The 26,972-nt window shown below is 52.5% G+C and overlaps 11 protein-coding genes across 11 annotated transcripts; 5 read left to right on the top strand and 6 right to left on the bottom strand.

Moving 5' to 3' along the window:
- Positions 1-1,543: 1,543 nt before the first annotated feature.
- On the top strand, positions 1,544-2,725 carry M409DRAFT_18353 (uncharacterized protein; the record flags this gene model as incomplete). The annotated part of the gene is made up of 4 exons (XM_033804462.1): positions 1,544-2,425; positions 2,479-2,490; positions 2,539-2,592; positions 2,651-2,725. The coding sequence occupies 4 exons, from the start codon at positions 1,544-1,546 to the stop codon at positions 2,723-2,725; spliced, it is 1,023 nt and encodes a 340-aa protein (XP_033672126.1).
- Positions 2,726-4,373: 1,648 nt separating this feature from the next.
- M409DRAFT_50702 (uncharacterized protein) lies at positions 4,374-6,017 on the bottom strand (the record flags this gene model as incomplete). The annotated part of the gene is made up of 2 exons (XM_033811603.1): positions 4,374-5,503; positions 5,561-6,017. 2 exons carry the CDS (start codon positions 6,015-6,017, stop codon positions 4,374-4,376), a joined length of 1,587 nt encoding a protein of 528 aa, XP_033672125.1.
- A 1,843-nt stretch (positions 6,018-7,860) lies between these two features.
- Positions 7,861-9,134, top strand: M409DRAFT_18351 (uncharacterized protein; the record flags this gene model as incomplete). Its single annotated transcript, XM_033804461.1, has 3 exons — positions 7,861-7,968; positions 8,018-8,593; positions 8,646-9,134. The coding sequence occupies 3 exons, from the start codon at positions 7,861-7,863 to the stop codon at positions 9,132-9,134; spliced, it is 1,173 nt and encodes a 390-aa protein (XP_033672124.1).
- Positions 9,135-9,678: 544 nt separating this feature from the next.
- Positions 9,679-11,495, top strand: M409DRAFT_50700 (uncharacterized protein; the record flags this gene model as incomplete). The annotated part of the gene is made up of 3 exons (XM_033811602.1): positions 9,679-11,070; positions 11,141-11,171; positions 11,221-11,495. The coding sequence occupies 3 exons, from the start codon at positions 9,679-9,681 to the stop codon at positions 11,493-11,495; spliced, it is 1,698 nt and encodes a 565-aa protein (XP_033672123.1).
- An 827-nt stretch (positions 11,496-12,322) lies between these two features.
- On the top strand, positions 12,323-14,231 carry M409DRAFT_63597 (uncharacterized protein; the record flags this gene model as incomplete). Its single annotated transcript, XM_033815670.1, has 8 exons — positions 12,323-12,808; positions 12,861-12,877; positions 12,929-13,154; positions 13,207-13,360; positions 13,426-13,502; positions 13,565-13,744; positions 13,809-14,018; positions 14,070-14,231. The coding sequence occupies 8 exons, from the start codon at positions 12,323-12,325 to the stop codon at positions 14,229-14,231; spliced, it is 1,512 nt and encodes a 503-aa protein (XP_033672122.1).
- A 144-nt stretch (positions 14,232-14,375) lies between these two features.
- On the bottom strand, positions 14,376-15,858 carry M409DRAFT_63596 (glycoside hydrolase family 64 protein; the record flags this gene model as incomplete). The annotated part of the gene is made up of 4 exons (XM_033815669.1): positions 14,376-14,540; positions 14,594-14,895; positions 14,953-15,555; positions 15,609-15,858. The coding sequence occupies 4 exons, from the start codon at positions 15,856-15,858 to the stop codon at positions 14,376-14,378; spliced, it is 1,320 nt and encodes a 439-aa protein (XP_033672121.1).
- Positions 15,859-16,812: 954 nt separating this feature from the next.
- M409DRAFT_18347 (uncharacterized protein) lies at positions 16,813-18,768 on the bottom strand (the record flags this gene model as incomplete). Its single annotated transcript, XM_033804460.1, has 1 exon — positions 16,813-18,768. The coding sequence occupies one exon, from the start codon at positions 18,766-18,768 to the stop codon at positions 16,813-16,815; it is 1,956 nt and encodes a 651-aa protein (XP_033672120.1).
- A 1,030-nt stretch (positions 18,769-19,798) lies between these two features.
- Positions 19,799-20,590, top strand: M409DRAFT_50696 (uncharacterized protein; the record flags this gene model as incomplete). The annotated part of the gene is made up of 2 exons (XM_033811601.1): positions 19,799-20,274; positions 20,425-20,590. 2 exons carry the CDS (start codon positions 19,799-19,801, stop codon positions 20,588-20,590), a joined length of 642 nt encoding a protein of 213 aa, XP_033672119.1.
- Positions 20,591-20,709: 119 nt separating this feature from the next.
- M409DRAFT_63595 (uncharacterized protein) lies at positions 20,710-22,360 on the bottom strand (the record flags this gene model as incomplete). The annotated part of the gene is made up of 3 exons (XM_033815668.1): positions 20,710-20,739; positions 20,799-22,049; positions 22,247-22,360. 3 exons carry the CDS (start codon positions 22,358-22,360, stop codon positions 20,710-20,712), a joined length of 1,395 nt encoding a protein of 464 aa, XP_033672118.1.
- Positions 22,361-22,879: 519 nt separating this feature from the next.
- M409DRAFT_18344 (uncharacterized protein) lies at positions 22,880-24,171 on the bottom strand (the record flags this gene model as incomplete). Its single annotated transcript, XM_033804459.1, has 3 exons — positions 22,880-23,033; positions 23,087-23,493; positions 23,545-24,171. 3 exons carry the CDS (start codon positions 24,169-24,171, stop codon positions 22,880-22,882), a joined length of 1,188 nt encoding a protein of 395 aa, XP_033672117.1.
- Positions 24,172-24,829: 658 nt separating this feature from the next.
- M409DRAFT_50694 (uncharacterized protein) lies at positions 24,830-25,769 on the bottom strand (the record flags this gene model as incomplete). The annotated part of the gene is made up of 3 exons (XM_033811600.1): positions 24,830-25,398; positions 25,452-25,635; positions 25,689-25,769. 3 exons carry the CDS (start codon positions 25,767-25,769, stop codon positions 24,830-24,832), a joined length of 834 nt encoding a protein of 277 aa, XP_033672116.1.
- Between the last annotated feature and the right edge of the window lie 1,203 nt (positions 25,770-26,972).

Genomic DNA, 26,972 nt, shown 5'->3' with positions numbered 1-26,972 from the left:
GACAAGGCTGGGGATCAGAAGGATAGGGGCAAGGGATAGGGTGAGGGGGAACGCTATCAGACCAAAAGATCGGAGGTGGATTCGGTGGCCATAGGGAATCTGGCTGCGGCTTGGGATCTGTGTTTGAAAAGTCAATGGATATCCCCGTATTTCCAAGCCTGACCATGCTGCATGCTGCTTACTGGACATGTTGGTGGGGTGCTAGGTTGTGGGGATTGTTGGGGATGTGAGGGGTGTTTGAGTGGAGTGTTGGTGGGAAGGAGAGGGCTGTGCGGAAGGGGGGTTTATGTGCGCTTCAGGCGCTTGCATTCACAGCGATCCCAGCATGGTACGAGGCTTCCTCGGAGCGCTGCCAGCGCCCTTCCCTACGGCAACGATGTATATACGCGGTGAAGAGCGCGTTTGCAGCGCTTTAGGAGTGAACAACCGTACCGCCTGCGCGCGGCATGGTATAAGTATACTTCACTTGCTACTTTACTTGGTACTTTACTTGCTCCCTCACTTGTTACTTTACTTGCCCCTTACTTGCTACTTCACTTGCTACTTCACTTGCTACTTTACTATGGCTTCACTTCTAAGATTACTTCCACCTTACTGTGGCTTTACTTCTGGCATCACTTCTGGCATCACTTCTAGCATTACTTCTAGCATCACTTCTAACATTACTCCTAGGATTGCCCCTTCCCTCATCTCTAGGCTCACTTGCAGCCTCACTTCTAAGCTTGTAGCCTTACTTGCAGGATTACTTTCTACTTCGTTCCTAGGATCATTAGTAACCTCACTTCGGAAATCACTTGTGGCTTTACTTGAACCATAATCTCCAGCTTCATCTCTAAGATTACTTCCCTCTTTACTTTCAGCAATCCCGAGCATCGAAATCTCTACAGATCCCCAACATATACGCAAACAATCTCACAACAAGATCCAGCAGCAATGATATGTCTCCTCAACTATATCATGCCCCTCCTTCCCACGCCAGAATTCTCCCCGTCGAACAAATTTTCCCCTCAAACGCCTCACCAACCATGTGCATGTTACGACGAACAAGATGGTCAGGCTGCGGCTGCGACGAATGGGTCCCCTAGGCCGGAGACCGATGTAAGCACTTTGGGGATCGAAGCATCGATTGTCGCTGGAACCGCGACGAGGACTATGATCGCGTGTACCATCTCGAGGGGGACTGTGTTCCTTGCTCGACAAGGGGAAATACTAGGAAGTGTCTGATCGACTTGTTGAATATCTCTGTCGGGTCTTATAAGTAGACGAGGAGTATTCTCAAGGGCAAAGCAACAAGTAGTCCCCGCAGTACATCGACAAGCAATGCCAGAAGTAATAGTTCTAATCAGATAGGATGTGGAAGGCACAAATGCTGAATTCCTAATTAGTCAGTAGACTGTACCGTTGACACTTCCATCAGACTGTCCAAGTGACAGACTTCTGTATTTCCTTATGCCCATTTCTTTTGATCCACGCATAAGTGGCTTTTTGCCAAGAAAATCTGCATGACTTTTTCCTACAACTTAACACCAACATCACGAAAACCATGGCGTCGAAAAAACTCTTCGTTGTCATCGGAATCACGGGAAATCAAGGCGGATCAGTGGCGAAGACTTTCCTGTCCGATCCCAACCTGCAAGATCGATATCGTTTGCGTGGCATCTCTCGCAATCCATTGTCGGATGCGTCCAAATCGCTCTCCGCGCAGGGTGTGGAGATTGTACAAGCAGATCTCCACGATCCACAATCTCTAGCCAAAGCATTCGAAGGCGCAAACGTAATCTTCTCAGTCACGGACTTCTGGGCGCTGTACTTCAATCCGGACAATCAAGCCAAGGCTCAGGAGCAAGAAAAGTCGATTGGACAAGTCGCCTATGAGCTGGAGTATGAGCAAGGCCGCAACATCGCTGATGCAGCGGCTCGAGTGCCTGAGCTGGAGAGACTCGTCGTTTCGATGCTGTCGAGCCCGAAGAAGTGGACAAAAGGTCGTTATCAGCAGCTTTGGCATTATGAGAGTAAAGCGGATATGATCAGCTACATCAACGAGAAGCACTCTGCTCTTTCCGCGAAGATGAGCGGCTTGAACATGGGCGTGTTCTTCTACTCCTGGAAAATCGTCAATCTCATAGGACCCAGGAAGAACGAGGAGGGTGTCCATGTCTTGACGCTGCCCTGCAAAGGCGAGAATCCATGTCCTTTGGTCGATCCTAGGAATGACACCGGGCCTTTCGTCAGAGCGTTGTTGCAGGTCGAGCCTGGGGTGCAGCTCTATGGAGAGACTTCGTTGAGAAGCTGGATGGAGTGGTTAGAGCTGTGGGGTAAGACGCTCAACAGACCTGTGAGATATGAGCAAGTCAGTGTTGAATGGTATGAGAAAGAGCTGCGAGCTCAGGGGTACCCTGAAGGCTTTGGGACCGAGATTGCAGAAGTAAGATCCAGTCAAACCTTCCGGAGTTCGTTGTGCTGACACTGCCCTTCCAGATGTTCGAATTCGTATGGCATACTCGCCTGCTGTGCTTCCTAATACTGACTCCTTGACAGATGGATACATACGGATACGATGGAGGAGATCCAGCATGCAAGCGAAAAGAAGAGGTAAGATGGTCCCAGACTGGCAGCCAGCAGAACGATCACTGATATTCAGGATCGATAGCTTGGGGTACCGATTCCAGATCTCAGCGACGTGGCGGAATACATCCGTTCTGAGGATTGGTCGCCGTTAGGCTAGCTGCGAGCACGGGCCAAATAAGTGAATGAATTCTAAGCTTGGCATAGAGAGCCTTGGCCTCAGCACGTTTGGCCCTGATTACGTTCGTTGCTAGCTCTGAAATGTTGCACAGCATGGGGATTGTTGAGCCCTTTCATGGAGCATTGTCGGCCTTACATCCGTTCTGGTGCGAGCGGGATCGGTACCCGAAGGCTACAGAATCGTGAGCTTCTAGAATTTCTGACTTTCCTCGAATTATTCATGAGCATACGCATGCTATGGCTCTTTTCTGTGTGAAAGCCCCCGACAGTTGTGCTAGCTCAACGACTGGAAGTTGAACAAAGTCGGCATTTGCTCGAAAGAGCACGCTGATCCCCCACTCGTCGAACCAAGCTTGCAGAAGATCGTCAACCTAGTGGACTTGGAAGAAACTTGTGTCCGTTTTGTGCCGGTAGCTATCCGCATCAGATAAGATGGCTAGCCGAATCAGATTAGATCGGTCCGCGAGGTGAGGTCAAGTCTGAGGCTGTTTTGTGTGCGAAGTCTCTCCCTTCTCGTGGGTCTGGTTGCAAGTCTGCTGTTCCGAAGAGTTATTCATGGCAAGGAATCCACGAACAGTCGGAATCTTGTGGCCTACATGATCGTGGTTCTGATCGTGTAAGAAATCCTCGAGGTTGAGATTCAGGAGTACTGTCGTCGGCTTGTGAGCTTCATTATCATTCATGATCTGCTGCAGTACTGCGGTACCGAGCACTCACCTGCATAGTGCTAATCATCGGAACGCGGCAAAGTGCCTTCAGGGCTCTGAGGTGGGTTGCATTCAGTCTTAAGTGCGACGTTTCGTCGTTGAAGTTCTGTCCCTGCAGTCTCAAAAGCATTCAGCCAAGCCAACAGCAAGATCTTTGCGACGCTGACTTCTGTACCCTCACCATCAATATGAAGTGCACAATCCTCGCTGCCGGCCTTGCAGCCCTCGTCGTCGCCTCTCCCACTCCAGAGAAGCGACAGACATCTGGCCCTTGCTTCCACGAACCATCCACCGCCTTCTGTTGTCCAGAGACGGGCGACCAGCTGCTCGTTTCGAACTGTTCGACCCGTAAGTATTCTTCCCGAGACATTGAGATCATAGACTGATGATTTCTCTTCCAGCTGGAAACACCACCGATCCATGCGCCTTCCAAGCTAGTTGCGCTTCGGTCAATTTGCAGGCATACTGCTGCTCGTTCTCAAACGAGAATTCCGGACTCATCTGTGCGCCGAGTGGAGACTCTCCATTCGGAGATCCCTACAATTGCACAACGTCCTAAGACAATGATCATCGTGTGCCGGTTGCTGAGTGTCTTAACGCATTCGGCAGAAGGACGTGACCGGCGGAGTGATGAGGTAGATCTGAGGAGACGACCTTTACCTCAGAAGCGCGGTGTACCTATTTCAGGAGAGATTTAGTAGCGCTGTTATATTTCAGAGATGAGTAATCGCACCGCCCGTTGTTCAACATATATAAGGCGCCTTTGCCTTGAAGCGCCATGGATTTACACCGGTGAGGCAAATGCTCTTCGATGTTCACCATCGCGACGATATCCCCAATTATTATGCACCTTCCATGCTACCAAGGCCGGTCTACCGCGACGAACTTCGTGATTGCGGTGGAGATATTGAAGTGAAAAAGCTATCTCGTGGTCCATGGATTTGCTGGCCTGCTGCCATGAGGTCCGCCATCCTCAGCACCTCCCTTGTCGTCTTCAAATCCATCTCCAGCCCCTGAATTTTGGTCAACTCCGGTATCTTCGACACCTTGGTCGACGTCCTTGCCAATAACTTCGTCTCCTGTCGACTGGTGATCTTGGGTTTCATTAGAACTCCGGATAGCATTCCCAGTCTGCTGCTTTTTCCGATGGAGTCCCTTCTGTTCGATCAATTCATCCACCTTAGCTCGAATTTCCGTGTAGTTTTCCTGGACCCATTGGGGAGTGTATTCATTGGGTGCCATATCCAAGCCCCATTTCCCGCTTCTCGCTCTGTTCTCCAGGATCTGAGCAACCTTGTTGTTCAGATCAGTGGTAGGTGGAGATACTTTCTCAAAGTTGCAGACGCCCAACACCATCCTGAGCTTCACCTCTCGAGGCATGTCCGTGAGCCAACCAGGAAGCCACTGTCGCCCGAAGAATGCCTTGTAATCGCTAACCGTGGGCTTCTTGTTGAGCTCGTCTGCCATGCGCTCCCAGTATGCACCCATGGCATCCTGCCCTGCTTGTTGCGAGACATCCTTGGCAGCTTGGCCTTCATGTCTTGCTGTGTCATTCAGGCAAAGTGATGCGTTCTTTGGGGGTTGTTCTGGGGCCCCGGACTGGGATGTGGCGTCTTCGACTGGCTCCGTCTTGACCTGAGTTCCGTGCTTTGACTTGGTTTTTCTCGCACGCCTGGACTTTCCACAGCTCTTGTCTTCGTCGGAGTCGGCAGCATCCTTCTTCCTCTTGCGCTTCGCCGCAGATGCTCTGCCAGTAGTCTGCTCTTCGACCTCAGAATCCGAGATATCGCCGCCGAACGTGAGTTGGGGCTCGAATTTGTCTCCGTTACCCACCACGACTTGATATCCAGCTTCAATCACTTTCTTCTGGGCTATGCTGAATCTGTCCTTGAATGCCTTCAGTGGTGGCTTGTTGGACATCAGTTCGGAGATGTCGCCGTTGCTGAAACCAAGGTCCAGCAAGACTTGTGGAGTGATGTTCTCAATGACCTCCAGGCGAATGCGATGCTTGTCAATGTAAAGGGCCTGGATCAGTCTGGCGATGGTCTCGACTGCTTCCGTATCGGCGGTGATGTCGATGATGTAAGGATGGCGCTACCAAATCGGACCACTTTGATTGCAAAGTCGATGCAATGTGCTGTGATGTGTCTCGATGGCTTGTGTCACTTCAGCCTCCGACTTGAGGTTCTTCTTCTTGTCGTTCTCCGTTTCCTTCAGCTTCGAACGGAATTGCTCCATGGGATCATCGAGCTCGCCTCTGCGCTTGACATGGAAGAGACTTGTCAAAGGGTCATCTGGTTTCGCCAACGGATCGCCAAGTCGAGGAGGTTGAGTTCGGTAGCTGGGACGTTGCTCGTGATTGAAGTTCACCCAGTCTTTCAAGATCCTCGTATCATGTGCGTGTCTGTCTTTGAGCTTCTTGGGTACTCCTTTGGGTAGCAGCTTGCCAGTCATGGCGAATCTGCTCTTGTCGACGCCGTATTGTAGTACGTCGTTCAGGATCGCCTGGTTCAGCATGTCTGGCATTTTGGCCTTGCTGGCCTCGGCGACCGGCTTTGGTGGCATGTCGTCTAGATGCCATAGCCCTGGTACACATGGTATCACCGAGGCGTATGATCAAGACTGGTAATTCCTCGGACCCTCGTGACAGCTGACGTGAATAAACAAATTATGCCAGAGATGCTGGAAGTCAAGGCACTAGCTATTGTAGAAGTCAACTTATAAGTGATGTTGGAAATGAGGCTATAAATTATGCGAGAGTTGAAGGATAGAGTGATTCTGAGAGTAAAGTCACAAGTAATAATAGAAGAAAAAGTCACTTTGCCATCGTAGAAGGCTCTCGTTGCCCGTGAGAGGTTCTTTCAGAACAACCTCCGACACCTGGATCCCGATTGCTGGATTATGCAGTGATGGGCTCATGCTACAGTCGCTGGCTTGGTCGCTTCCAATGTTTCGGAGAGAAGATGTTTGCATGCGTTCCGGTTCAGGCAAGACAACGCTGGACGTCCCGTGCAGCGGCATGTCGCATCTCGGCTTGGTCGAAGGCAAACAAGAAGAGACTGCCTCTCATGACTCAATGAAAGGTCAGCATTACAACGTCGCCAAAGTGCAATGAACAGACGTAAGATGGCCGAGCAAATGCAGATGACTGGACATTGATGGGAGGTCTGGGCGAGGTGAAGTCGCTCGCGCGGAATCGTTCCGCTTCTCTCCTTTTCAAATCTCGCAGCCACTTCTTCGTTGTCTTTGCTTGCAACGCTCCTCCCTCCATCCATCATGTCCTCGCGCAGAAGCCATCGACAGAAGAATCGCAGACTGCACTGTATCGGATTTCAACATGTACTCTTGGCTCGATGACATGTTAGCAGTGGCACCAGAGAACTACCTGGCGCCGTGCAATCGAAGACTCGATATGTCAGCGAAACCCCCACAAAACGAATCCGACTCAGAATGAGAATCAATCGAATTCTCCCGAACGGGAATGCGCGTGACCTGGACGTCAACACTCGGTCTTAAGACTGCACTCAACACTACCAAGTCTGGACTATGTCGCCGAGGGCCGCGTGACGCTCGATTCAGAGCGTGAGACCGACCCCGTCCTCGTTGGAAACCTGCTTACCGCGAGGCGATGCGGACCACCTGCACATGTCGTTTCTCGTGTGGTCTTTGAAGCTCTGGAGACGACACCCTTGATGCGGTGGCTGGACGGATGGTGGCGCTTTTGTGTAACAACACATGGCTAACCGATGTATTCCTTCCGGCGCGGAACAGTCTGCATACACTAAATATAACCGTCTCTCCGGAGTGCTTGACGAAGGCTTGAGAGTATCTGCTAAGACGAAGGCTTGACTACATCTTAGGCAGATGTTGTTAAAGCACAGCAGTGATTGCATTAGCCATTGCGAACGCCCTCTCCCAGTATCACGAGCTTCCAGGATGAGCATCAAGGCCATCTCCTCCATTAAACGGTCCTTCATGCAGGAGAGAGGCTTTATGCATTAGATACAAGGGTGTGGATATTCTTGACAACGGAATCTTGAGTACGAGAGAACCAGCTCGTAACCATTCTTGCGTCGAATATCACGTCTCGAGTTCTCGTGCCTGCATGGTGCGATCTCAAAACGGGCAACCCACCGCATCTCCTCCACTCCTTGGTCCGTGAATGGACAGGACGACTCCTGGTTCCAAGCTGCTTCGGACGTTTTACAAGTCGTGTCTGTTCAAGAATTGGATGAGGCGTTCTGCAATCCGACGCTGCGTGTCCGACACGATGGTCTAGACAGATGCAGTTCTCCGTCCTGCTGCATTGTGAGGCCTCTGTGGTAGGTATATCAGGGCCATATTGCCTCTCCATATCTCCTGCTACGTCTCGAAGTCTACTCATCTGATTCTTGTACGATCCCTCGTCATGTACCTCTCTCTCGTCTCGCTGGCTGCTCTCGTAGCCTCTGCGGTAGCGCAGAGCGCCAGTACATACTCTCAACTGTTCTGCAAGACTCAGTTGAAGCCTCAGCAGGTGAGAATGATCGAACTGTCAACGACCCAGGGTAGCTAATTGGAGGCAGGGCGGTGGAGGCACCACAACGAAGTCCACGACCCTCCATTTTACAGAGACAGTCCGTTCTGTGTTTACTCCAACGACCACAATCATTCCAAAGAGCGCCACTATCTCGACACGGATTACCGTGTCGAAGACAAGTACCACGACTTTGCCGCAAACAACGAATACCTTTTCCACGACTTTATCTTTTACGGATACATCTACCGTGTCCACCACGGTAATTTCGACAACGATGCCCATCATTACAGAAGTCATTACAAGCACTCTCGATACGACCACGATCGCTGCATCTTCTGGCTTCATCCCACTCTCCTCCGCTTTGGCTGCTTCTGGCCATTCTGTTGCGAAACGACGAGCCATGCGGGACCGCGTCAGGGATGTTGAGCCTGTTGCTATGGAGGAGCGTGCAAGCCAGCAGAAGATCATCTGCGGTTCAGATGGTAGCATATCCTACGATCCACCTCAGTACTGGGGCAAGGTTACCTGCTACAAGCGAGTAGAGATTGTTAGCACCGAGGTCATCACATCGACTGCCAAGAAGACCAAAACAATTATTGCTCCTCGCGGGACTGTCACTCAAGTGAGCTTAATGAAGGCTGGAAGATGTGGCTTGGAGCTGACATCTGAAACAGACTTCGTTCACGACGACGACGACCACCATCACCGAAACTCCAATTGCAGCATCAACGACCATCAGTATATCTACCACGCAGACCATTACCAGCATATCAACAATCTCTTCAACAACCACGATTCCGGTCACCACAACTTCGACTTCTTTTGCTCCGCAGCCAACAACCTATGCAGCCTGCGCTCAGAACAACATCGTCTCCTTCGTCGATAGCAAGCGAATCTTCAACATCGTGACCACGGATCCTGATAATGGCTTCTCCTTCGGCAACGCCACCACAGACGCGTACTCTTGCTGCGTGCAATGCGTCCAAAACGGCAACTGTGGAGGCTCGACATACCATCCAGCCAGTGGGACATGCTATTTCTTCCCACTCGCCGGAGCAACCTGCGACGCCACAGCAGATACGGGTAGTTTCAGCACACAAACGGGCAGTAATGTGGGATTCGTAGTGTCTAACAGTAACTGCGGCGAGGTGCACCTAGCGTGAGAAGGAGAGGAGCACTGAGGAGGCATTTCGGGTCAAGTGACGTGCACTTCGGTCCGCGATCCTCCGTGGTGGTGGAGTCCATCAGAGCCGAAGTTCGCACATCGTTTGGCTCCAAGCGATTAGCCAAGTGGTATGGTACGCAGCTGATGACCAATTCCACTAGCCATAGAGCGGGCATAAAGTGCGAGAGATCGCAAGCGTCATTACTGAATTAAGTCCGTTCAAGGGTACACAACATGTCTGATCCGTCGCCTTGCGCAGGTAATCCTATGATAGGTATTTTAGCCGCTGTCCCTTCCTCGAAGCACTCTTAGCCCATGCGAGGAACGAGGAACGATCCTTTTCCGTCTTGTCATTGGGTGAGCAGGTCACTTCTCGTGGATTACCAAGGGCTGCCGACAGATAAGTCTCTGAGGGCTTGATCTACGTCGCCGAGGATACTTATATAAGACCGAAGGATTGAAGGAAGACATCCTCTTTATACCCAGGATCAGGGCCCCTCTCCAGACTTCACCGCACGGGTAGAACAGACAACAGAGTCCTAATGGCGCGAATCATCGAACGAAAGCCCATCCCCAAGGGCGACGCCCAGTTCGAAGCCAACCGGAAACAAATCGTGCAAGGCGTCTTGGACAAGATCCCAAAGGAGCTCGTGCTGCCGGATTCGATCATTGAAAATCCGCCTTTGGATGTCACTCGGATTCCACGAGAATGTGGCCTCCTCACGGACGAAGAGCTCGACATCACCGAGAACTACGATCTCGTGGCGTTGTCTGAAGCCATCGCCTCTCGCAAGCTCACATCTGTGCAAGTGACATCCGCTTTCTGCAAGAGGGCGGCGATTGCGCACCAGTTGACGTTCTGCTTGACGGAGTTTTATATGCAGGAGGCTCTTGAGCAAGCTAAGCAACTTGACGAGCATATGGAGAGGACGGGCAAGGTTGTTGGGCCTTTGCATGGAGTGCCGATCAGCATCAAGGAAATGGTGCCTGTCAAGGGTCAATTGCTCTCTTTGGGACTTATCGTTTCGCGAACCGTTTCCGATAAGGACTGCTATCTCGTGGAGATCTTCAGGAAGATGGGTGCGGTTTTCTACGTCAAGACTCATCAACCTACCGCGGTGTTTTCCATGGAGAGCATGTCGTTTCTGGGCCGCACGCTGAATCCACACAACATTGGACTGGCTCCTGGTGGCTCTTCTGGTGGCGAGGCTGCACTCCTGGCCATGAAGGGGTCGGTGTTCGGTATCGGCACGGATATAGGAGGTAGCGTTCGATTGCCAGCCTCATTCTGCGGCACGTATGGACTGAAAGGTTCGAGCGGCTTCTGGCCTGTAGAGGGACTGCTCTCGAGTGCCTTCCCAGCTGGTGTGTCGGTTGATGGAATCATAGGGCCTCTGGGACGGACTTTGAGGGATATTGACTACATCTGTAGATTAGTCCGTGGAACGAAACCCTGGCTGAAGGATCCTGAAGCATTGCCGATACCTTACACTGGACTCCAGGAGACCGGTTTGGAGAAGTCCTCTTTGAAAGTTGGCTTCTTGGAGCATTACAGTCTTGTCCATCCTCAACCTCCGGTGAAACAGGCGATGGACTGGGTGCACTCGCAGTTGAAAGCCGGCGGCTTCAAGATCTCTCCGTTCCAATTCCATGAGCCAGGAAAGGCCCACAAGATCTATGGCAGCCTTGTCTGTCCCGATGGCTGGGCGACAGTCCGAGGAGGAATGCAGGCAGGCAACGAACCCCAAAACCCGGTCCTTGATGCACTGGTAGCAGACATGATTGCCCAGGACGACAGAGCTGCTGACAGCCAGGTAGAATCCTCTCTAGTCGTAGTCGAGAACAAGTTCGTGCGAGACCAATACAGATCTGCCGTGCTCACAGATTGGATTGCTCAGGGGGATCCAGATGTCATCATTACGCCAATGAGTCCGGTGAGTGGGAAATCACGATTTTTAGTCTTCCTGGGTTGAAAATTGCTGACGAGAAGCCTTGCATGTGTAGGCCACTGCTCACGACACCGCCAACCTGAAAAGTGAGTACCCAATGCCGAAAAGCTAGGGGTTGCTCTAACAAATTCGCAGACACAGCTAGCGCAACCCACTTCTACAACCTCGTCGATTATCCCGCCATTGTCGTACCAACGCCCATCAAAGTCCAGCCGAGGGAGAAGGAAGACTCTCGAGAGTACTACGACAGCGAGTCTTGGATCGATGCTGACCAGGAGACGAAGCAGCTTTGGAAGGACTTCGACTATCAGGGGGCGCCAGTCTGTGTCCAGATCGTTGCGAAGAGGCATATGGAGAACGAGTTGATAGCGGCCGTGGGTTTGATGCAGGAAGCCTTGCAGTTGCCGTGAGATGGGATGGCCATGGCTAAATAGTCGCGTCTCCTGTAACTTGCAGCTTTAGCCATCACTTCCAACTTTAGTTCTCCCATCACTTGCAACTTCAGTCCTCGCGTCACTTACAGCTTCAGTTCTTCTATTACTTACAGCGTCAGCTCTCATATTATTTACAGCTTCAGTTCTGTCCTCACTCACAACTCCAGTTCTCCCATTACTTACAGCTTCATCTCTCTTACCACTTGTAGCTTTCTTTACTTCTCACTTCACGCTCAGCATTACTTCCGTCATGAGGGATAGTCAGGATTTCATATCCGGGTCGTGTGGTCGAAGCTACAAAACGCAGTCTTGTGCAGCGCACTCTTGAGTAGTTGCCTGTGTTCATTTGTCTGCTGAATGGAACTCTAGGTAGCCTTCGTCGAGAGCGTTGTTTTTAAGACTCCAAAACAGCGGAATTGAAGCCGCGTTGGCAACCACCGCAGCCTCAGTCTGCCTCCCAGGCTCATGGCTACCTCTATATCATTATCATCATCATCGTAAGGCCATCAGATCAAGCTCCCTTCATCCGAGAGGCACTCGGCTTCCAACTGGTCTCGACCCACTCTCTCCAGACGCCATACGCAATGCCCGTAAGAAGCAATTCTGCATTGCCAATAGCTATCCACCGTCTCCAGAGCCCCGCCTCGCGCCTCGTCACGAAGGACCTCACGGTGCAAAGCCTAGACGCGTGATTTGAGTTACAGAGCTCAAGAAGCTATAATGCCTATGACGATTCGTTCTCTTTCCAATTGTTTCCTTGCCGTTTCCTTTCGTCTCTCTCCTATCATTTCTAACCATCCAAGATGTCTGCACAAACGCTCGAAGTCCACGGCAAGAAGATCTCCCTCCCCACCGGCCTCTTCATCGGCGGCGAATTTAAAAAAGCTCGAGAGGGCAGGACGTTCCCGATCGAGAACCCAGCCACTGGGAAAGAGATCATTCAAGTGCAAGAAGGGCAAGCAGAAGATGTGGACGATGCAGTTGCTGCTGCGAGAAAGACGTTCAAGTCGAAAGAGTATGAGGAGTTCGGCGCAGTCAACCGTGCCAAGTGCATGATCAAGTTGGCAGATCTTATGGAAGAGCACTTTGAGGAGTTGGTCACGTTAGAGATGGTGGATACTGGTAAGACGAGACATCAGGCTTCGAATCTGGATGTGCCTGCGAGCATTGGTACGCTTCGATACTATGCTGGCTGGGCGGACAAAATTCTTGGACAGTCCAACTCTGATATTCCCAAGGTGTTTGGATATACGAGACGGGAGCCTGTTGGTGTTTGTGGACAGATCATTGTGAGTGTCGTGTTACTACGAGCATCTATGCAGACAGGCTAACATGTGACAGCCTTGGAACTTTCCATTGTACGACTCCAATGGTTAATGACCAGCCCAGATACTGACACAATGTGTTAGGCTGATGTTCACCTGGAAGATCGCCCCAGCTTTCGCAACAGGAAATACGGTCGTGATCAAGAGTGCCGAAACCACGCCTCTCAACGCTCTCAAAATGTGCGAATTGATTCAAAAGGCGGGCTTCCCTGCAGGTTCAGTCAACCTTGTGAGCGGATATGGCAAGACAGTGGGAGCTGCGATTGCACAACACATGGACGTTGACAAGGTGGCTTTCACTGGTTCGACAGTAGGCATCAAAGACCCAAAACAGGTGGTCGAATCTCGACTGACGTCTTCAGGCTACTGGCCGCAACATTCTTCGAGCAGCTGCCAACTCCAACCTGAAGAAAGTCACACTCGAATTGGGAGGCAAGAGCCCGAACATCGTCTTCCCAGATGCAGATCTCGAAAAGGCTGTGGACTGGAGTGTATGGGGCATCCACATGAACTTTGGTAGAGGACTCTCAGTTGTGTGGCTCTGTTTCCTTGACGCCTGCTAACGTTCCGTTCCCACCCAGGCCAAACCTGTCACGCAGGCACACGCATCTACGTCCACGAAGACATCTACGACAAGTTTCTCGAAGCATACACCACGGTAAGTCACAACCCCTTATCAAATTCACAGCCTCGCCGGTGTCATAACTGACTACGCACCAGAAAATGAAAGCCATCCAAGTCGGCGACAACTTCGGCGAAGGCGTCTCCCAAGGCCCCCAACAAAGTAAAATGCAATACGAAAAGATCCAAAGCTACCTCAAAGCCGGCAAAGACGAGGGCGCCACCGTCCACCTCGGCGGCAAGGCGAAGGATTTGGGGAATGAAGGGTACTATATCGAGGTAAAGAACGGCATATCGAGACACTGACTTGTTATTGTTTTGCTGATTGATGAATGATACGCAGCCCACAATCTTCACAGACGTGACACCCAACATGAAGATCGTGAAAGAAGAGATTTTCGGCCCAGTCGTGGTCGTCGCTAAGTTCAAGTCCGAGGAGGAGGTCATCGAGCTCGCCAACGACACCACGTACGGACTCGCAGCTGGGATCCACACAAAGGACTACGAGCGTGCAGTGAGAGTGACTTCGGCGCTGAAGGCTGGCACGACTTGGGTACGCATCAATCTTGCTTTACAAGGCGCATTCGCTGACTCGATGTGATAGGTGAACATGTTCAACTTCGTGCACTGGTCGATGCCCTTCGGCGGCTACAAGGAGTCGGGCATCGGAAGAGAATGCGGCGATGCAGCGCTGGAGAACTACACCGAGACCAAGACGGTGTACTGGAATATGGGCATGCCGCCGCCAACGGACGGATCGAAGTAGACGGGCTGTAAGTCGGAATCGTAGAAGAACATGTAGAGAAGTGCGAAAGAGCAATCCAGCGGAGTAATTACAGGGTATCTCACGACTAGCCAAGTCATCCATCGTCACGATCACGTCTTCTTCTGGTAGGCTACGCCTTGCTCCTCAAGCGGAGGCATTGTTGCCTCCCACAGTCACCGTCAGCTTCGTAGGGGAGAAGCTGAAAATGGCTCCCTCTTGTGGCTGCCCGCCGTCAGGGGAGACGTCGTCGTAGGGGAACGCATATCCAAGTCCATCGACGTTAGCAGCGTGGACGATTCGGGAGTAGTGCTGCAAATCAATCAACATCCAACCATCCCACCACACATACGGGATGCACTTACATTCGTAATATCGGCCTTGTAGTACTGCCCCGGATTCGTCCCATTCGGCGTCGTACTCGACAACAACAACGTACTTCGATTGAACGCCGCAGCAAGCCGCGGAATAATGGCGTTCGTCTTCGCGTTACTACCGGTAGCGAACGGACCCGTACTGTTGCCGAAGATGTCCTTGGATGTTGGTTTTGCAAAGCGGCTGCCGTCGCCGAAGTCGAGGATTCCGGAGGAGTCGACTTTGCCGGTTACTTCGTCCCATTGGGCTTGCGTGTCGACTGTGAGGGTTTGGGTCTGGTAGCGGGTCCAGACTGTAGGAACGACGGTTAGTATGGTGATTTGGATGAGGGATGAAGAAAGGGTCTTGCCTTGATTGACATAATCCGTCCAGTACGTGGCGAACCAGTCTGGATTGTTCGTGATACCAGAATTGGGCGACAGAGCCCTCAAATCCTTGCCACCACTCTGCACGATCAAAGAACTCCATCGTCGACCATCTTTCGCCGTCTGGGCACGCAAGCCTTTGGCGACCGTGGCAAGGCCATCAGCTCTCATGCCACCAACATGCTGAACGCTACCCGCAGTGTCGTTCAGCGTGAGAGCAACCGGTAAATTGCTGACAAAGTCGACGTAACTGATATTCACAAAGACCTGCGCCGAATTGAAGGTGAACTCGCAAAAGCTGAAGTTGGTGTTATAGTTAGGGTCGGACTGATTGAACACTGAGGGTTCTACGAGACCTGGGCCAGGGTTGAGAAGGAAGGTCAACTCTTTGTCCACAGAGAACCAGATTCGAGCGCCTGCCAGACGTGGGATTGTAGCGTTGACCGTGTTCCCTGGTCCACCCAAAGGAATTGAGCAGTTTGCACCGAGAGCTTGTCCAGTAGCAGATGGGCTTGCTGGATAGTAGGGAGTCTTCGCGTCCGACTGAAGGAGGAATACGGCATTGTTGTTATCGAGCGCCAGCCCGGCTGCATCTTGTATGAGTCTTGCAATCTCACAGTCAACTACAAGTCGCACTTACTGATATACGCATACACCTGGCTCGAGCTGGTCTGGTTGACCAGTGCAATCGATAACGTGCCTGTCACCGTCGCCGCCGAAGAAGTCGGTTGCATCGCAGCGCGATTATAGGTCTTCAGCGGCCTCTGTATCTGGTTCTTTTGAGGTTGGGCCTGCTTCTCAGGAGTGAATGGTTCCGCCTTGGGCTGGTCGTTCTGTTTGGAAGACTGCCTCTTCACTAGGCTCTTGATTCTATCGGCAAGCGAAGGCATCTTGAAAGGCTGCTTTGATGATAATGCCGCGCGGCAAGGCAAGTCTTCTTTAGAAGGAAAGGGGAGCTGGACTGAAACTGCGACTCGGATGGTAATGAAACTTGCCGGATGCCTTTGCTCTGAAGGCAGGAGAAGTCCATCTTATAGATGTGCAGGACCAACAGGACATACTTGCCAACTCATCGTGTGCACAGATGCCACGAGATGCAAATCCACCACCACCACGACGCACGAAGTCTTCCCATCACAGACAAGACGACGAGCCTTTTGATGTCATAGGATCGAAACAAAGCGCGAAGGTGCAAAGTCTCTCCCAGTCGCTTCAACTCTGGATTCGACGCCGAAGCGAGAGTCAACTCAAAGGAGGTCTTCCAAGCCGTCCGTGGCCGAGGAGCCAGTGCGAGCCAGTCGAAGGCTTTGTGAAGTCGCGACAAATCTTGGTAGACGGCGCATCACCCACAGCACACATTAGTGCGTTGGCGTCGCGGACGAGCTGTCAAGATGCGGTCGAGGAGGCTTTGTCAGAGAGAAGTTTGGCGTTCTTTCGCTGTCATCTGCCAGTTACATGCGCCTTCTTCAGGTACAGATACTGCAGGGATTGCCTATAGCAAAAGGCGCTTGAAGATTTGGCGATGAAATGGTGACATTCATGTTGCGGGGACATGTGAGACAGCACACGGCGTGACAGCTTCTACAATGGACTTGTCTCTTCACGCGACCCTGCTTCCCTTGGCCGTGACCTGAAGTTGCATTGCCGATGTCCGCAGATGGCTTGGTCGTAATGAAGGTGTTATAATGTTGATGGTGGTGGTGAAAGAAAGAAAGGATGACGGCCGTTGGGGTGGCGCCGGGGATTTCGTAACATGGGATGCCTGCCGACCACCTCCTTTTCTCGAACCTCAGGCCTTCCATACTGCAACAAAACAAAATCTTCTCGATACTCAACACTGATATTCACTCGATCTGAATAGTCTCAAACTCCAGACTATCAAGCAACTCGCCCTCCATAACACCGTGGATGTAACAATCCCCAACAAGCCGATATCTGCCATTCTCCAGAGGCCGCAGCACGTACGGGACAGAACACGTCCGCAAAATGCAAATCTGATCTCCCTTTTCCGTCCCAGCAGGCACGAGGCCAACATACGCTGTAGTCGTCGAAGAAGTCACAGCCGCCACTCGCCCAGCCACCGCATTTCCAACACTCCTCGACCAACTTGGCAACTCATCAGCTATTGTCTTGACACTACTAATGATGGCAGAATCATTGGCATAGACGGGATTCGAGGTGTTCTCTTCGGCAAGATCGAACTCGAGCTCGTTGGCATTGCCCCAGCCGTATTCACGATACGCTGAAGCACCGAACTCGGACGGTTCCTTCGTCTGTCCTGCTCGCATAATGACCTCTTGGATTTTACTCCAGGGTTCGCCTGTGCAGTATGGTTCTGCGTTGAGCGTCTCATCCCACAATCTCTCAAACCCTTGAAGACTGTGCAAAATGTCTACGAGGGAGGAGAGATTTGGCGCCCCCGGGACGCGGGTCGGTGTGTGCTTGCCCAAGACGAAAACCTCCTGGACCACAGCGCCAGTGACCTGCAGGATTGCCTCTCCAGCATCCGGGTTTTCTGGGTCTCGAACCGCCCTGAAGTCCGGCCTTGGACGGTTAGGAGCTTTTGGGCCTCCTGCTTTGAAGAACCACTGCGTTTCGCTGAAGAAGTGCCCATACTGAGAGGTGAGTGGAGACTCCGTCCAGTCAGGCACCCAGCTTGGCCAGTTGGGCTCAGACAACCTTCGTGAGCGTGTGGCTTCCCCAAAGAGCGACTCGCCATCGCCGCTCTGCAACACCCGCTGGGCAACGTACACGAACAGGTCCCGCTTGTTCGTGGTCGGCATTTCAAAGACAGACGGCTGCTGAGATGGGAGACCGCGCGACGACCGAACGACGTTCTCAGACCATCCATCGGAGATGCCGACCAACGAGTACACCTTGTCCACCGGCATGGTGCACTGAGATGTGCGGTACAGCTGAAGCAGCCGAAAGAGATGATGGCCCTGGACATCGCCCTTCTCGTAGTCGTTGTGCTGATCCTGGATCTGCGTCATCTGCTCGATCCCACGGAATACATCCTCACGTTGCGATGCGGGTACGTATTTGTTCAATCTGATATTGGCGCCGTCGAACGCATAGATAAAAGTCGGCATCGCAAACGCCGAACTGCACTCTCTATCGCCACAAAGCATCTTGAGATCCGGAGACACAACGTATACTTGAATGCACCAAGCTCGTCTGAACCACGGTCTGGCCATGAACGCTACGATGGCTCGCATAGTCCTGTCGGGATCGAAGTCTTGAAAAAGCGTCGCTTGGTCTCTACCGAAGGACTTCATGTACGCACCCATGATCCGAGAGGCCTCATCGAACGGGAGGCGGGCATTGAGATGATCTGCGATTTTCTGTCTCAGACGCAAATCGAGGCTATCGAAGAATCGAATGGCCGTATCCGAGTCATCTGCTGCATCTCCGAGCCAGACGATGGTTTGCTTGGCTTTGCCGTAGATGTGACGCATGATGGCTATTTGTTTGAGCTTCTCATCTTGGTCATTTTGGTTGATGCAAACGGCATCGGCCCAGATTCGTACTTTAGTTGGAGTTGAGGATCGAAGCCGTAACAAGGCCTGTCGCAGGTTTGTGGTGATGTTGAGAGTACCTTTGCCGCATGCTAAAGGATGCAACACCGACGCATCACCCCAGGCGTAGGATAAGGCCGCATAATCCTGGCCTTCGCTGTCCAGGACAATATGCTCGAGGTCTGCTTGTAGAGGAGCATCGATTCCCCTGGATCCACTGGGATGTATGGTCAGCACTCGAATCTCGCCATCCTTCAGCGGTGTATATTCGAAGAACCCCATCTCAAGGCCCAGCGACGAGCTCTTGACGACAAAGCTGCTAGGTGATGAAGCTCATCATAACGGCAAGCAGCCAGCTCAATGTACTTCTATTGATGAGCCGCATCCTGGACGATAATTCTTAGTGTGTCTCGGGCTACAAAGCCTGACTGCCACACTATTGACGAGGAATGTAACCTCAGGACATCCAGCAAGGAGGGCTCGGACCTGGGTGTTCATCTTGTGCTCCCAACTGTAACGCCACATTGGCGGGATACGAAACAACCACACTTCTCTGAGCTGTTCGCATGAACCAGTCATGTAGACGTCCAGAAGCGTCCAGGCAAAAATGAAGATGCATCTACCATTCTGGCGTGAGGCCGCCTAAACGAAGAGGACGCCCTCATGCCTCAGGCAACACGTTATGCATGAGACTAAAGCGCCCGATCCGAGGACCCCAACTCGGAGGATTCTTCCCCTGCTCGGCCATGGAAATCGGGAGTCGTCTGTGTCGTGCCTTGCCGAACCACACATCAGAAACCGTCATCCTTCAACGAATGCCCTTGCAATGTGTGCCTGCATGGTTATCAGCTGGACGCCTCTCACTCAAGGGCCCCGTCAACAATCCCAGCCGTACCAACACCAACAACACCCACACCGGAGAAAGCCATGCTCGCGAAGCGAAAGCCTCCCCCTTCAAAGCAAAGCACAACACAGACTTCCCTCGTCCCAACCCAATGGCAACGCCACGTTGACGACATGTGGGACCCTGGAAGGATCAACAAGAGCTGAACGGCTTGGGCCCTGCAACCGGACCCTGACTTTGACGGAGCGTCAAACTGCTTGCGGTAAGCACTCGAGGTGATCTTGACTCTTTCTTGCAACAACCAATGCAGCAAATGAGATAGGTTGGTGTGGTCTGGCTCGGTGCATTTCTCCGATGGTTTTCGGTAGATTCTCTGTCTTTCGCGTTGGTAAGTCGTCTCTGTCTCTTCCTCAGTCTCACTCCTATACTTACCCACACCCTCTATCTCTCATCGCACCAACTTCCACCATGGCCCTACAAACCCCCACCCTCCCCTCCCACCACGGCCCCTTCCCAAAGAACTCGCCCTCCCTCTCCCTCCTCCTCCCCCAAAAACCCACCGCCCGCTACGCCCACAACGCCCACTCCACGGACCCCGCCCACACCACCGCCATCCGCGAAGCCCTCCAACGCTCCCACGACCTCGTCCAATGCTTCAACGACCGCAACTTCGCCCTGGGCAAAACCTACGCCTCCCCGCGCTTCAAAGCCCGCCACAACAACCTCGCCGTCGAGCTGAACCGCGAGCAGCACTTCGCCGCCTACGAGATGATGTTGACCATGAACCCGAGCTGGAAGATGGAGATTATCGGGGAGCATGCCGAGGTGGATCTCATTCGGGGCCAGGCGTATGTGTGGTTTTTTGTTAAGATCTTTGGGGATGTGGAGGGCGTGACGAGGGATAGTTTGGGGTTGTTGCATTGGGAAAGGGAGAAGGATGGGCGGTGGGTGGTGGTTTATCATTGGGGGTTTAGGAGTTGCGGGATGTTGTTTTGAGGGGGGAATCGAGTCTTGAGGATGGGCAACCGGTACTTGAGATAATATTGGATTGAGCGTTTCGATATGACGGCGTTTTAGGCTGGACGGTTTGGAAGTCGTTCACTCCCATTCGGGTGGAGTGACTACTCATACGGTCCTGAGGATGGACCACGACGCGAAGCTCAGCGACTTGCTCGCAACAAGACCGAACAGGTTTCCCTGCCACAGCATCGCTCCCCGAGAGCTGCGCTTCAGACCCACAAGGTAGAAAGGGCGTCATGATGTGGCTCGTTGGGCATGCACAACAAATGGTGTGATTAATCACGACCTGTACCAATATCCACAGTGGCAATCGCAGGATATCAGGAGCAATGCCCCGCAAACAGAACGATGATCGATGATCAAGTGCGCTCTTTGAAGCCTTGAAAATACTATAAGATACCCAGTCAGTATAGCGAAACAATACCACAACACAACATTTAAACCTCACCTTCCGTCGAAAGTCATTCAGCTCATCAGCCGTACTCTTCTTGCTGCCGTTGACTTGCAAATCAAGCCTCTGCATCCGGTACGCTGCTAGACTCGCTGCATCCACCTCACTATCGCGACGTCTCCGATACGTGAGCAGCTGTCTTGACCACTTATTGAAGTCCTGCGTGCAACAGCTCACAAGCTCCAAAGCCGGATGCTGCGGGATGTCGTACTCTTCCTGCTGTTCAGGGGCTTCTTGAGGACCAGTCTCGGTTTGCTCGGCTTCTTCTTCGTCCACGGCACCTGCGACGGGCATCCACATGCATAGTCTGCCGTCGTCGACGAGCATCGTGCTGCTGAAATCGAGGACATCGTCAAGCATGCGAAGGAAGCTGTAGGGTCGTTTGGGTGGGATGTAATCGCTTTGGAGGTGAGCTGGCTGTCCATTCCACAGAAGAACTTCTTGCTGCAAAGCTGGCTTCAAGCTGCCCAGGACTTTGAGACCTTCTCGAACGCCATAGGGTGGATCACAGACTATCGAGTCGAGGTACCGGTTTTGTCGAAGAGGCGTATTGGTAAGATCCGCCGCAAAGCCATCTAGGTACAGAGATGAAGTGCTATACTGTTCAAAATTCGTCTTGACATTTCGACCTTTCTTGCCACGCACGCTTCGCCCGTCCATGTCGCTGCCGAAGACAGTAGATCCGAAGTGTGCGCATGCGAGTGGAAAGGAGCCCGTGCCCATGAAGGGGTCATACGCCAATCTGCCAGGGGCGGCTTGAGCCATATTCGCGGTAACAAGTGACAACTCAGCATCCATAGACGTCGTGGCAATGTACTTCCGCTTCTTGAGATTGTACTTCGTGATCGCTCCCCGTCCACTCTCAGCAACGCGGCGGCCAAAGTGCAGTTGATGAGGCGATTTTGCATCCAGCTTGAAGTCCTCAAAGATGGTGAAGTGGTGATCAGGATCTCTCATGACAATCGGGCCTTTGAATTCCATGTAGCCGAGAGATTCCATAATGTCTCGCCGTTCGCTGTGTGATCGGCTGCCGTGGAAACTGTCGATCTCGAACCGGAATGAAAGGTTTCTGTATTGCTCCCAGAGGTGTTCTGTGCGTTTGCGGATGTCCTTGTGGAGAGCTTCGTAATCGCAGCCAGTTCCCCAGAGCTCGTAGATTGCATAGGTCATGATAGAGCGCGAGATGAGGGCCTTGGCTGCGGTGTCATGGTCTATGTCGTCTGGAAAGCGGATGATTGCAAAGGGCGACTAGTAAAGAATCAGTGCATGCCATATTAGAGAAAGCCAGGCAAAGGGCGAGTGCGCGCATACCAACCGTGTAAGGATACGGGTGCCTTAGTCGATGACCTTCCCACAACGCAGAACGAAATAGACGATATCGGAAACCTTTATGGACAGGTATCTCACTCCACTCGCCCTTCACCTTACCATTGTTTGTTACCTACATCGTCAGAGTACGAAATCCATTCCACTTTGAAGCCGTTCAAGTCGGCGAGGGCGTCAGTCTCCGGCTTTCTGAACGTCTCATGCATCTGAATGAAGCGGATGAGATATTCCATGGCCGCTGAACTGCTGTCTGATGTTCTTGAAATAATGCCTGTGGCTGAGGACTTCGAAAAAGTTGCAAATTGGGTTGCCGCGACTTTTGTCGCGGACAAAATGCTAGGTGAGGTTCGACTTCACTTCAGATTTTCGCAGAGACAATAGAAGAAGACAAGTCATCACTACCATCGATGTTTCGGTCAAAGCCGAACGTCCTATATATCGTAATGGAAGCGCTATGTCTTCGACGTTTCACAAGCGACTGCGCTTCGAATGGCACTCCAAGATGCTCAGATGGCTTGGAAGTAATGGGGATGAATGCTCCACTTTGACCGGAACAAGGAGGGTACATGTACTCGGTATATACTGTATCTTTCCTTCTATCACCAATCTCATTCCCGAGCAAAATGAGACGGGATACTTCCAGCTGTGCTGAACTGAAGACCACCGTGGGCATCACCCATCGTCCTCTTCGTCATCAGTCTCCATGCCATCGCGCTTCAGATCATCATCGAAAGCGGCCCTTGAACAAACATCTAGCAACTCCTCTGCGCAACTCCACACTGTCGTCGACTTGCTATGCCAATCAAAGTCGGATCGAACTTCGAGACCATGGTTCCTCGTTGGAGAAGTCCACCGCGGCCACAGCTAGCAAGATGTTCGAGGAGCAGATCTGCGTTTGGAGGCAGCCTAGATATGGTCAGCCACGAGCATGTCTTGATATAGAGAAGATCTAGACTTACTGGCGATTCGGGTCGGTGAGCTTCCACCATACTCTATCCCAAAATCCAGTGTAGCTTTGGAGCAGCATTTGCCCGTAGAGATCTTGCCAGTCGATAGTAGCACTGATCGTCGAATCTTTACTGACTTTCTCCCGGAGTTCGAAGAGGTACGGCATGTCCGTAAAGAGTCTGCTCCGCCAGAAATTCTTTCTCAGGATGGCGTTGACCTCCTTGCAAGTGCGCGTCAATCTCACAGCGGATTGAATGTCAAGCTGGTTGGCGACAAGGACCAGAATCTCTACCGGCAGGTCGCTCAAGCAATTTGCCGCTGATGCAGAGCCACGCGCATGTACCCGCACTCGTCCGCGCTCGTGTGTCTTGTCCAGGGCGTTTAGAACCGGCACATCCATGGGGTCGTGGTACCAAGGCTAAACGAAATCAGTGTACGGTGAAGTGAGGAAGCGTTTTACTTTACCTACCTCCAACGACTCGTGCGGGCCAATCCAATGGTCGTCATGGCAGTGAAAAAACTCCCCATAGCTCCCCAGATTCATATGAAATTTATAAGGTAACTCATATCTTGCCATGCCCTTGTGCAGACTGTCGAGCTTGAGACTTCCAGGCTGATCCCCACGGCTGGTGGCACGGTGTCTTTGGACCCGCTCGAGAATATCAAAGCATTTGGCATGAAGTGGGTATGAAGGGTGCCACAGAGAACTGCGCTCGGTGTTGTAGAGGTCGAATGTGAGCCTACCTTGCTGGACTGGCGAGTTGAGAACACTCGGTGGAGGGACGTTCTCATCACATCCTGCGTCCACCGAGGCGACTGGAAAGTCATCATCGTTCACGATCGTCCCGACTCCAGTGAGAAAGTTTCTGTGATTTTCTCTTCCGATAACTCGGACGTATCTGAGCCATGCGGTGGATTCACTGCTGAGGATACTATTGTCGCAGTAATCTGGGTACCCGTGCCAGTCGCCCGACTCAGCGTCGACCGGTCCATGGTCTTCTGCATGGTCTTCAGGATATATGTGACCTTGTGCAGGCAGCAAGAAGCGTTCTCCGAATGGTCCACCGCAGAGGGCACAATAAACGTCGTAGAACATCGATGGAGTATGCAACTTGGACTGGGTCTGCGCTTGTAAGTCCGACTAACACGGGTAAGGAGTGTGGAATAATCTGACCAGAGTTGTCTGCAAATGCTTCCCAGGATTATTTCTTTGTCCGCGTATTGGGTAGAGGAAGATGGTACCTAGACACAGAAGATGGGTATCAAGGTGTTACGGTAGAAAGTGATGCCAATCACGTCTGACTGCAGCTTCATAAGGAACTTCCCTGAACACGTGCAGAATGCGCTGCGACCGAGTTCCTTCCCTGTTCAAATCATCAAACCACGTCAATGCACTAAGCACGTGCGCATGAGCTTACTTGAACCTCCTTGCATGAGGTGCATGTGAGAATTGCCCATTCTGACATTCATGGAATACGTACTGGGCTATAAACATTACAACTCGTCGTGGTGGACACACACCTCATGCCAATTTCCACATCATAAAACAATCGCTTCTTTTACTTCGTGCATGCCTGAAATGGTATCATTGGAAAATCCAACCGCATTCGTCTGACGTCTCCCGTTCAGCGACGTTCACTTCGTAAGGTGAAGGTCCGTGAGCCGTCGCGAGCGTATCTCGTGTACTGCATAAATCGTCGTCCTCGAGGGGAGGAAAGTGTCATATCGTGAAGAGGGGACTGTCGTCTCAACTCTTAGAGAGCAAAGACAGCCAGGGCGACCATACCGATGATCTGAGGAGCGGCAGTCGCAATGGCACCACCGGCGGAGGAAGACGAGCTGGATCCGGTGGCAGATTCGACAGCGCCAGAGGCGGAGGACTCAGCAGCACCAGCAGCAGACGAAGCAGAGGCTTCAGCACCTGATGCAGCGGTGGAAGCATCAGATGCGGCAGAAGAAGCTGCAGAAGAAGCATCAGAGGCAGCCGAAGAAGCAGCGGAGGCGGCACCAGACGCGGCAGTGGAAGCGTCAGAGGCGGCAGAAGAAGCGCCAGAGGCAGCAGATCCAGTTGCGCCCGCGATGCCAGCTCCGATGATGCTGAAGATGGTGGTCGAGCCGGTAGTGGTGGTGAAGCTGGAGTCGCCGGAAGAGACAAGGGCGGTCAAGGCAGAGGTGGTGATGGCGGTTGAAGAGGCGCTCGTGGTGTTGCTGCCAGTCTCAGAGGCAGTCGCAGAGGCACCGGAGCCAGTCGCAGAGCCAGAGCTTGAACCGCTGGAACTGCTTGAACCGGACTGGGCGGGGCAAGACTGGCCATTGAGAGCCGCTTAACAACCGTTAGCATGTGTTCGCTGTTTGTACTGCATGTTCTAAACTTACTCTGGCAGTAGTTGGTGCCGAAAGAGATGACAGACTGAGCGTCTTGAGAGTTGGCGCATGCCTCGTTGGCGCAGTCGCGAACACCGTAGCCGAAGTCAGGATTGCAGCAGAGACAGGCGGCATCGCTCGAGGAGGAGCATCCGAGGGAAGAGGCTTGGCCCTGCAAGTTGCTGATGCATGTTTGCTGTTCAACATTCAGTATACGTTGCTTCCATCTAAACCTGCTCCATGACTTACACCGCACTGTGGCAGGTCGCTCAGCGACTGGGCGGTAGCCAGGGCGACGCCAGCGGCGAGGAGGGCGAATGAGGCCTTCATGGTGACGAAAGTGTGGTAAGTGGTTGGACCGTTGTTGGAGTTGTGGATGCTAGAATCAATCAATGGCGGAATGCGACTGATGAATAGTTCGGTGGTCGCTGGCAGATGCTTGTCACGGGCAGCAGATGTTGGGCGAGGACAAGAGGTGATGGAAAAGGCGGGAGGTGGGAGATTAAAGAAATGGTTTCATGTGGCTGCAAGCGCGGGCGACGTCAAGGGGACAGAAGTAGCGGCCTAGACTCACCTACTCCCTCGCCAGCAATCTGCGGCATTCGCTAGACAAACGAAGCGTGCAGTCGCCGCTCCCTCTCCTGTTGCGAATCGTTTTGCAACCTGCCCTCGGGTTGCTTTTGACGATCGCAACAAGGAACCTTCGCAGATTGATCCGAAGCTAAATTTCCAACTTTCTGCACCCGTGCCTGAATCTTGGACTCGCAAGGTTCGCCATGTGGCCCCTGTGCCGCCCGTCTCATGGTAGCGATCAGGAACGGGCCAATCATCTACGCATCGCTGGTGGCCCCCGCCCACTCCATCGTCACCGCAGCGTTGTGAATCTTGCGATGTTGGACAGTCGGTGAGGTCACGCTCACACAGACACCACGCAGGCGGTCGATGGATCTTTGATCTGCCTGGCTCGCGTGTAATCCACCTATGCGCTCGATCGGATCAGGCATTGAGGACCGACGTCACCTGTTTCTGATGCTTTGCGCAGAGCAAGGAAGACCTGGAGCTGGAGCTGCTGTGGCGGGAGCTCGATGCTCGTGCAGGACGACCGCACCTGAAGTCACTCCAGCCCAGCCACAGCTTGATTGTCGGAATCCCCCAGCCTGCCAATTGAACTGCGCGCCATCAACACAAGGGCGAAAGAGACCCAGGATCGCTGCTTAGGATCTGCCATGTTTTCAACAGACAAGCCAAGCGAAATCCTGCTTCTAGGCCTCCCAGACTGTGGCGTAGCCGCCGCTGCTGCTAGCAAACAGCTCGTCAGGGAGCCTCAATTTCGTGCAAACGCGTTTCGACCTCGCTGTCCCGTCACTCCGTACCGCAGCGGACCTGGCACAAGATCATTTGCCCCTTTTACGCGCCCTTGGAAATAATGTGTGCGCACAAAGAAAGAACACACCACAGTGTCGCACGATCCTGTCGTGGGATCGATACACGAACGTGGCCATGACGAGAACTTCACAAAGCGGCGCAATGATA

The sequence above is a fragment of the Zasmidium cellare genome, assembly GCF_010093935.1.
Source record: "Zasmidium cellare ATCC 36951 unplaced genomic scaffold M409scaffold_5, whole genome shotgun sequence".
Lineage (NCBI taxonomy): Eukaryota > Fungi > Ascomycota > Dothideomycetes > Mycosphaerellales > Mycosphaerellaceae > Zasmidium > Zasmidium cellare.
Note: the sequence above shows the minus strand (reverse complement) of the source record. Positions and strands in the feature narration are given on the sequence as shown.